This window comes from Sesamum indicum, linkage group LG4, assembly GCF_026168435.1.
Source record: "Sesamum indicum cultivar Baizhima isolate 11 linkage group LG4, ASM2616843v1, whole genome shotgun sequence".
NCBI lineage: Eukaryota > Viridiplantae > Streptophyta > Magnoliopsida > Lamiales > Pedaliaceae > Sesamum > Sesamum indicum.
The window spans coordinates 19616425-19626260 of NC_142660.1; the positions used below are offsets into that span (position 1 = coordinate 19616425).

The 9836-nt window shown below is 36.1% G+C and overlaps 1 protein-coding gene across 3 annotated transcripts; it reads left to right on the plus strand.

The window, feature by feature from the left end:
• The first annotated feature begins 299 nt into the window (after window positions 1–299).
• On the plus strand, window positions 300–8970 carry LOC105161094 (protein ENHANCED DISEASE RESISTANCE 2). Of its 3 annotated transcripts, XM_088879853.1 has the most exons (21): window positions 722–858; window positions 2064–2134; window positions 2436–2510; window positions 2609–2662; window positions 2746–2858; window positions 3523–3650; window positions 3739–3785; window positions 3865–3965; window positions 4340–4435; window positions 4510–4574; window positions 4660–4731; window positions 5660–5806; window positions 5879–6174; window positions 6268–6331; window positions 6420–6595; window positions 7055–7156; window positions 7363–7413; window positions 7496–7639; window positions 7756–7851; window positions 8104–8205; window positions 8580–8970. In XM_088879853.1, exons 5-21 carry the CDS (start codon window positions 2824–2826, stop codon window positions 8682–8684), a joined length of 1827 nt encoding a protein of 608 aa, XP_088735979.1. In that variant the 5' UTR covers window positions 722–858; window positions 2064–2134; window positions 2436–2510; window positions 2609–2662; window positions 2746–2823; the 3' UTR covers window positions 8685–8970. The 3 variants fall into 3 exon arrangements, with proteins under 3 accessions (XP_011076970.1, XP_011076971.1, XP_088735979.1); XM_011078668.3 differs by lacking the exon at window positions 2064–2134 and having other exon boundaries at window positions 300–858; XM_011078669.3 differs by lacking the exon at window positions 2064–2134 and having other exon boundaries at window positions 300–858; window positions 2797–2858.
• Window positions 8971–9836: the final 866 nt, after the last annotated feature.

Below are 9836 nucleotides of genomic sequence, written 5' to 3' on the forward strand. Positions count from 1 at the left end.
AATAAAATTAAAAAATAGTTAGCTATCGTTTAAATAAAAATATTAAATTTTTTTTTGGAGAAAAAAATAAGTGCCACAAATTTTATATATATTTTTTTCCAAGAAAAAACAATTAATGGTGGGAAATCAAAACAACTCATACATGATAAATATAAGTCAATCATTTTCAAGACAAGAAAACGAAAATTTGGCCAAGGACCAAAAATGCCAAGAAATGAGCCGAGGTTAGTTTGGTAAAATTACAGGGAATGGACGAGCAGCCTTCCTATAAACACCAGAAATTCAGTTTAATTTCGAACGGGAGAGGAGAAGAAGAAAAACACCAGAGAAAAAAAGAAAAAAAAAATAAAGAAAATAAAGAAATTAAAAAAAAAAAAAGGAAATACATACATTGGAAGCTAGCTAGAAATCTTTAAAAAATTCAGCAGGCGTTCTGCATTTGATTCTCTGGTTCCCTTTGGTGGAATCAGGGGGTCAAATAATCAATCTCCTTTTCAACCTCCCCAGAATTCCCTTCCTTTCTATTATTATATACATGCAAGTGTCTGAATTTGTTGTGTGTGTATATATGTGCATATACTTGGTGAAAATCCAATCTTGGAGCATTCTTGAAATGGGTTTATGATTTGATTGGGAAAAGATTGATTGAAGATTGGAATTTTTTTTCTTTTTTTTTTGGTTCTTGCTTTTTGGAGTTTTGGAGAAATGGGAATGGCGGAAAGTGAAGGGAAAATGGAGGGGTGGCTTTACTTGATTCGTTTTGATCGTTTTGGGCTGCAGTTTTCACGTAAAAGGTACTTTGTTCTTGAAGACAACTGCCTCAGGAGCTTCAAATCAATCCCCACTTCAGAGACGGAGGTGCACTCTTTGTTGTCATTTGTTCTTTGTCTTGTTTCAACGTTGCAAACATGCAGATACATTTGTTCAAGAATATTCTTTCTTTTCTTCTTTTCTCTTTTTTAGATTGAGAAGTTGCGTATTTTGATTGTGTTTCTTTGTTCAATGAGTTTGCTTTTTGCCATAATTGTGATGGTTGAATTTCAGATGTCAATTTCCTTGTGTTTTGTTCAGTTTTGGATTTATTTTTTCCTTTTTTGCTTTTTTGAAATTCTGGGGGTATGTGATTTGGTGGTGTCTATTTTATATGCTTCCATGATGATGTATGACATTCTATAAGCAACAATCTCCATCTTACTGTATTTCATAATTCTGATTTTTATTAAATTGAAAGCATCTCTGTTTTAGGAAATGTTAGAAGTCCATCATATTGGTATAAGGTTGATGTGTGGAGAATATGATGGCTGATAGCCATCCTACTCTGGGCCTTGGAAGAAAGAAGTTGAAATGCTATATGTAGTTTCATTTATAAGTATTTGAATTTTCTCTTTTAATTACTCAACTTTGATTGTTGAGCCCAACTGAAAACGCATGTCACTGAAGAAGCTCTTGGTTTTTCATGCTTTTAAATCTGGAGGAGACAAGAAAAAGACTTAGCTGCTAGTTCTATACGGTTGTAATTAGTGAGGGAAACTTGAGAGGTTTCCACTAATGCAGTCGTTACGTACGGAGCATGTTGTATGCTTCAATATCATAGACAGAAAGAGACATGGGCATCATACTGAGTAAGAATTATACGGTAACTGATGTTGAAAGCAAGGACTTGAGTTGCTACATAAATGTGGATATCAACATTTGTGGTAACATAAGATGTAACAATGCTTCTCAAATGCTCAAATGGGTATTCTGTCAATGCTATGTATATATTCCTTTACTTCTACAAATTCCTATTACTGCTATTGAGTACTGGAAATCTCTCAATTAAGTGGTTACTCTTAAAATAGGAATTTTTGGGCCATAATGATGTGGACTTGTGGATATTGAGCTACTTAGACATGATTTTTTCATAGAATAAAACGGCTCTGAAGCTATTGAGCGAAGCATAGAATGCGGTTAGTTAATAACTGGATCAATTTTCAAAAGGCTATAATTTGTAGTTCATCATTTTTCGCTAAACTCTTTGCATAATCCTTGAATTCTTTACATACTTTTCCATAAGTGTCCAGGTGCAGTTAAGTAAGAGTGTAAGACTATGAGAAGAAAAGTTTGGAGAGTCCCTCCTTTCATTCATGTTTAGGTAATGCATTGGTCATCGGATGATCAATTTCACAAATTTACCTCCGTTTATATTATACCAAGATCATGTGCTTGATTGACCATATTAGAGGAGCCAAAATATGTTTAATCTTGCACTAACTATGCTAGCCGAACAGATACATAATCTTGAAATCCACACATATGACATAGTTATGTACTCATAGACATGAGAAATGAAAGTTTGTCCTAAACCATTTATGTGACACATAATAGCATAAGAGACACATCATTTTGTTCCCGACTTCTTTTATAATGATATTGATTGACCATTCTTGTCTCAGGAGCCTCTGAGAAGTGCAATAATAGACTCCTGCATTCGTGTCGTAGACAATGGAAGAGGGAACCATCATAAGAGAGTATGTGATATACAAGTTACAACTAATTCAGTTTGCACCTTGATATACTAGCAAAGAGCCAAAAATATAAGCTTATACGATTTTCTTGTGACCTGCAGTTATTTTTTGTTTTCACGCTATACAACACTTCTAATCATAATGATACACTGAAGGTATGCCAATTTTTCATTTTAAATAAGTGAAGAATTTATGCTGATAGTACAGGTGGATGAGAATTTGATATCTAATTGTATAGCTTGCGGCAACCAGCTCAGAAGAAGCTGCTAAGTGGATACATTCTTTACAGGCTGCTGCAGACCCAGGAAATAATTTGATGTCTTGTTCCAGACGAAAATATCAGCCCTTTAGGTTAGTGTATTCTGCTTTGCCTGCATTCAAGGCGTAGATGTTTTAATTTCAAAATCTTGAAGTAACATATGGGAATTACTGTCTATGGATATGGTTAACAATTAAGACACTGATACAAAGCCCTATATGACTGTCAGAGATTAAAATTCATCTGTCTGTTAATCCTGGAAGATATATCAGTCCAATTCATTTGTGAAGTTTATTAGATAGGATGGGTTGATTATCTACATCGACCAATATTATGCTTAATCACCAACTTATATCTGAATATTCCCAAACATAACTACATAACACTTAAGACCTACATATGTTTGAAATTTGAAACCATTTTATTGTTTTTCTTTAAACTACATGCTTAGTATCTGCAAGTTTGTTGTTGGGGTGGCCATGGCTGTCTCTGTTGACCATTTTATTATTGCTTTTTTTTTTTACCTAATTGGAAACTGGACATGCCAGTTACAGAGATAAAACCTTTATTATGTGAGATTGAGCAGTAGTGTGCATCTTATATCATAAATTAATCAACTTCCTTCTGTTTAAGAGCCTTTATCTTTCTCCATTTCTTTCGCTGTCGCTCCCCCATGCATTTTTATTATGTAACTTGTGGTAATCATTGGAATCTACTATCCATTCACTGAAACTAACATCACCTTTTATCTTAAAGCTTAACTGTTTCAAGGAGAGAGGCAAAAGCATGTATTGATTGGAGTTCACTATCTTCATGGCATGTGGATGCAATGACCTCCGATGTAATAGCAGCTTCACCATGGAAAATATTTGGCTCTCAACATGGTAACCCCTGACTTTCAGTACTTTGATGTAGCTATTGATAGATGTTGTTCAGACATTATAGCTTATGTCCTTATTCTGGACTCCTCAGGACTACGTCTCTTCAAAGAAGCGAAAGACGAAGATCCAAATGGGAAGGTAGATTTTTCAGACTAGTTGATCCTTTGAGTTGACAAAATGACTGCCTCATTATGCGTTTCTCTATTGTTATTCTCAGCATTGGGATGATCATCCAGCCATAATGGCAATCGGAGCCATCGATGGAACTTCAGAAGCTGTTTTCCATACCCTTATGTCTCTTGGTACTTCAAGAACAGAGTAAGGCTGCTGGGAATTTTCCTTTTTGCAACTAGCTGCAGTTATATCTTCGACGAATAAGTGTTAGGTAATAAGTAAAGGCATAAATAACAGACGGGCATGTATTTGTGGATTTATTTGGGCTAACTGAAGAAAGCTGCAGATGTCACTGGCTGTTAAGTAATGCTATACACACTTCCCTTCCATGAAAATATCCAATCTGTCAATTGTTTTAGGAAATCTACTCCTTATCAAGCAGTCATTATACATAAATGCTGGACCACCGATACTTTTGGCATATAAGTCTTGATATATTGTTTTCATGATATAGGCTAGTGCTTGGTGTAAACTAGCATTCTTTTCAGGATTTCTTACATTTATGTACTTCTTTGCAGATGGGATTTTTGTTTCTACAAGGGTACTGTGGTTGAGCACCTCGATGGCCATACTGATATAATACACGTTCAACTGTATAACCATTGGCTACCATGGTCAGACTTGTAACTTCTGCAAATAATTCGTTTATGGATAGAAATAGTGTACTTAATCACCTTCCTGTTTGCAGGGCAACGAAACGAAGAGACTTTCTCCTGCGACGTTATTGGAGAAGAGAAGATGATGGCACATACGGTATATTGTTTACTGAGAAATTGGTGTCAACTTGATGCCTGAAAAGCGATTATTCTCACACAATCAGCTGCTGCTATTGTTGCAGTGATTCTGTACCATTCCGTGGTCCACAAAAAGTGTCCACCCCAAAGTGGATATGTTCGTGCTTGCCTTAAAAGTAATGTACGCTTTGCCTTGGAAATTCTAAATGCTACTTCTCGATCATTATTATAAGCAAGCTTAAGCTTCAGCACAAACTAGAGACCCTTTATCCCGGTCATTAATCATAATTATATGACATTTGCTAAAACGAATCATAATTATACGACAGTCATCGTTTCTGATCCTGGAAAAGAGAAGAGTGGATAATTTTTTATGTTATGTCGAAATAGAAACAAATTCCTTCACATATGTTTGATGGTATCTTATGTTGGATTTAATGCATCCTACCAAAAGTAAAGTCATCCCTCTAGTGGCCGTGATTCTTTTGGAAACTACATAGTACTTGTTAAGTTGCACTCTAAAATACACCAAGTTACCAATTCAACATGCTTTAGTTTGTAAGATAGCTTCTTCTAAACATTTATTGAAAGGCAGGATGAAGTCATTTCTCCTATCCTAGAGACAATATGGGTATTGGCTTATGAAGTCCAAGAGGAAAAGATTTTGTATGAACCTTGCGGACAGATTAGATGATTGCTGAAACTTAAGTAATTTTTTTTCATGGAGCATGTGACTGTGAGGAAATTAAGCAGCTCATTGAGTTAGATCTTAGATCTGCCTTACGATATTTGCACTTCTTCAGGGAATACAGGAAGAAGAAAACGAAATGCCAACTCAGTTTTTGGTATTTCTGGGTGAACTTTAGAAGTGCAGCAATAAAAGCTTGCTCAGTTATAAGCTAAAACTCATGGTTTATCAATATTTAAGGGATTCATTAAGTTCCAGAATAACACACTGAATAACATACAAGACTCTTTGAACTAAATAGATTTGGCTGTTTTTCTGAAGTTTCTATGTCTAATATTTGACATGCTGCTACTGGAAACTATGATGTCTTTCTTTTTTGCATATTGATTCTCTTCTTTATGTTCTTAAACGAGCAGGTGGTGGATATGTGATAACTCCAATCAAGCAAGGTAGAGAATGTGTCATAAAGCACATGCTCGCTGTTGATTGGAAGTTCTGGAGATCCTATTTGAGAAAAGCGTCGGCGAGATCTATTACTATCCAAATGCTTGGAAGAGTTGCAGGTGTGTGCAACTCCTATTTGTCAATAAAACTCTCTCTTTCTTTGTTTCCTTAACAGTGACGCTCCTTTGCAGCCTTAAGTGAGATGTTCAGAGCGAAAGCAGGAAATTTAAGCCATGGTTTTTTATCGGGAGACCTGCCAATGGATATTGGTATCCCTGAGAGTGAAAAGGAGGAGATCAAAACAGAAGTCAGCCTGAATAGGATACAGAAGAAAACAAGCAACGAGACTCCGCGACAGCGTTCAGGAGCTTCCAGTCTCGTAGGTCTAAACGATGCAGATGAATTTTTTGATGTTCCTGAACCTGCAGATGATGATCTATTAGAGAACGGATGGTCGTTAAACACAGTTCCAGAATCATGTTATGTGGTATTTCTAACTTCTGAAATCCTAATGTTGTTAATAAGATTCGTTGATGTATGAGTGGTCTAGCCTCTGACATGGTCCTTCTAATCTGAACAGGACAAGTACCAGCCAAAATTATCATCAGCTGCCAGCTTAGTGAAAAAATTGCAGGGTCTTGCAGGTTAGACCTTGGGGGAACAACTTAAGACACTGGAATACTTACTAACATAATGATTTACGATTTACTTTAAAACATCTTATGTTTGCAGTCCAGAAAAAGGGTTATGTTGACTTGCAAGGAATATCTTGGGAAGAAAGTGTGTTAAGCTGTTATGGCTCCACACTGCCGAAAGATACAACTTTTAACACCCCCTGTAGTTGGTCGGCATCCGATCCTTCCTCGTTCCTTATCCGTGGTGCTAATTATCTAGAAGACCACCAAAAGGTTTCACTTTTACTTTGAATTCTTGTTGTCTGGTAAAATTATGTTGCAAAATTCCGGGGTGAAAATTATTTTTATCGTATATTTGTCATTTGATCAATCTTCATGGTGATTTAACAGCAATTAACTTCAGAAAAGCATAAAATTGAGAAGTTTTGGACTTGCATGAAGGCAAATTTTTTCAATCTGTAACGGCCAAGTTTCACGGGGTTTTGCATTAATATTCGATCATATTGATCAAACAAATGAAATAGGCATGGCATAAAGACAATGAAACCTTTTCTCTCAGAGGGATTAAGTTCTAAATTATGGCTGATAAACTCTTTTTGGCTGGAAACATGCACATGCCTGATGCCTTGCAGATCAGAAGAAATTTTACTATTGATTATACCTTATTATCCCTCTACCGTCAATGAGATTTTTTTTGGACCTCTTTATTCACGAAAATTTCTCTGTTGTCAGATCACAGCGAAAGGCACTTTGATGCAGATGGTTGCAGCTGACTGGCTAAGATCTGACAAGCGTGAAGATGATCTCGCTGGCCGATCTGGAAGCATTGTTCAGGTTTCTTACATCTTTTTCAAAAAAAAAAAAAATGAATGATTATGCCACTGCTCATTTTATTTACTTTGGTGTTACTATTGGGAGGCGCAAGGATTAGGGGGGGGTTTGGCAGCATTAGGTTGCATTCTTCGATATTATTGGACTTATAGTTTGTGCAATAACATTCTTGGATAATCTGACATCCTAGTTCAATCGAAACTGTGCAGAAATATGCAGCAAGGGGAGGACCAGAGTTCTTTTTCATCATTAACATACAGGTAATCTTACCACTTTTTACTTTATTGTCCGTTCATTTCAACTAAAGTTTAGAGTACATCTCATCACCGGTGTCTGAATCAGGTTCCTGGCTCAATCACATACAATTTGGCCCTATACTACATGTTGAAAACTCCCTTACACGAAACACCTCTGTTGGAGCGTTTTGTCAATGGAGACAATGCATTTCGAAATTCAAGGTTCAAGCTCATACCGTACATCTCCAAGGTTCGTGTGCAATGAAAAAGAAGCATAACTGTCAAAACGTATTAACATTTAATTCCAAAGTTTTCTTAGTATTTCCAGAAACTGCAAAATCTTACACATCTGAGGTGGTTTCACAGGGGTCTTGGATAGTAAAACAGAGTGTCGGAAGGAAAGCTTGCTTGGTAGGTCAAGCGCTCGAAATCAACTATTTCCGAGGAACAAACTACTTGGAGGTAAAATGCAAAAACTACTTGTAAAGAATTTCTGTTTCTCCTTCATGTGTGTTTGTTTGTGAGATTTTCTCCGAAACATATTTCAAACGAATTTTACTATCGCAGTAAACATGTCATATCGAACTATCATTCGAAAATGATTTCTATCTCATCCAAACTCATCCTCGTTTCATTTTTTCTCATTGAGATGAGATAAGATGCTAGCAATCACAGTTAGTTATCCTGAATTTCCAATGCATTTGAAATTTTCAGCTTGGTGTCGACATTGGATCATCAACAGTGGCAAGGGGTGTCGTAAGCTTGGTTCTTGGATACCTCAACAATCTTGTTATCGAAATGGCGTTCTTGATACAGGTATATCAGCATTACCTTCTCATAGATCTATGAAGTTTCATCGGTTAACAAGATATTGAATGTAATAACGAATATGAGATAGGGATGGCAACAGTTGAACCTGACCCGCCCAAGTAATGGATTTTGATTTTTACACCTGGCCTTAACCCATTAGGGTATTTTTATATGAATCATAGATGTATTAATCATAGACCCTATCCATTGTCATCCCTAAGCCCGAACCTCATTGTCGGTTCTAAATCTTGATCTAACTTACATGATTCTCGCCTCCACAAACAACACATACGTATGCTTCACCAGAAACTAAGTTAACGAAAGGGAATCGTACAACTATGAAGCCTATAAGAACTGAGTTTTGTGTTTGGACTTTTCAGGGAAATACGCCCGAAGAGCTGCCGGAGTTCCTTCTTGGAACATGTCGGCTTAACCACCTGGACGCAGCGAAGGCTGTCTCGACCGACTCGGTCCGCATCGGATAAGAGAAAATAGATACAAGTATGAGCAATCATAGAGCTAAGCTCAAATAAGAGAGAGCCTCAGACTGATTCATGAACACTGTATAGTTGTAATTCTTTTCTCTGGATCCAATCAGTTTGAGGGCATTTGAGTAGTATTTATTACATAGCTTTAGAAATTATGCAGTAGTGTTCTCCCCCACTAGCAGTATTCTTTGTGACATGTAGTTCTTTGTCACACAATCAAGTCAATAGTTGTTCTAACTACACTCTGACTCGAGAGAATTAATGTAGTTAGAGATTTGAAATCCCTTCTGTTTCTCTCTCTCTATACGTATAGGTACGTATTTATAAGTTATAGACAATTATAATAATTATCACCTTTTCAAGTGTACAAAGGGTTATTCAACAAAATTGTTGGGTCGCCCCAATCGACCAGACCAATCCAAACCGCACAGCAATTAGCGGGTTAAGGTGCGTTTGTTTCGTTTTTTCAAAAAATTTTGAAAAGTAATCGAGTTTGATTTTATATTTATGTGGACTGCATAGACCACGATCAATCACGATGTTGATATTAATAATAATAGAATTCCTTGTAAATTCATATAGAAGTATTGATAATACATAAATTAATATTCAATATAAGTAACAATTACAATATTTTTATTGATATTGTGAAATATATATAAATATGTATGAAAAAGCTTCGGTTATTGTAATCTTTTATATTTTTTATGCAATTAATAAATGCAAGATTCATCGTATTATATCATAATATGATTTCATAATCATCTTAATATCTTTTTTTTTATTTTAAATAATATCTTTTTTACAACTTTTTACAATCCGGTTCTGAGTTGGGTTACCCCGATTCAGCCCACTGTGTATCTTGATTCGTGTCTTTGAAGTGGGAGCAACGCCTGTTGTTTCCCGCTATTCTCAACAAAAAGAAATACAGATATAATTTATTGACATATTTTTAATAGACGCTTTAAGTTGTTTCCGCTTTTAAAAGAATTATTTTTTTCTGCGCCTGCTCTTGCTCGCGCTTTATGTGACTTAGGTCATGACAGAGCCGCCAATCTGGGTTCGGGCCTCAAGTGAGTGGGCTTTTATTTCGTAGTATGTAAAATATGTAAAGCCCGAAAAAATCTCCCCACACAAGGGCCCAAGGCC

Coding starts and splice junctions, on each gene's coding strand:
- LOC105161094 (XM_011078668.3), top strand. CDS start 706: ATGGGAATGGCGGAAAGTGAAGGGAAAATGGAGGGGTGGCTTTACTTG. Junction 2,859..3,522: donor CGAAAATATCAGCCCTTTAG/GTTAGTGTATTC, acceptor TTTATCTTAAAG/CTTAACTGTTTCAAGGAGAG. Junction 3,786..3,864: donor ACGAAGATCCAAATGGGAAG/GTAGATTTTTCA, acceptor TGTTATTCTCAG/CATTGGGATGATCATCCAGC.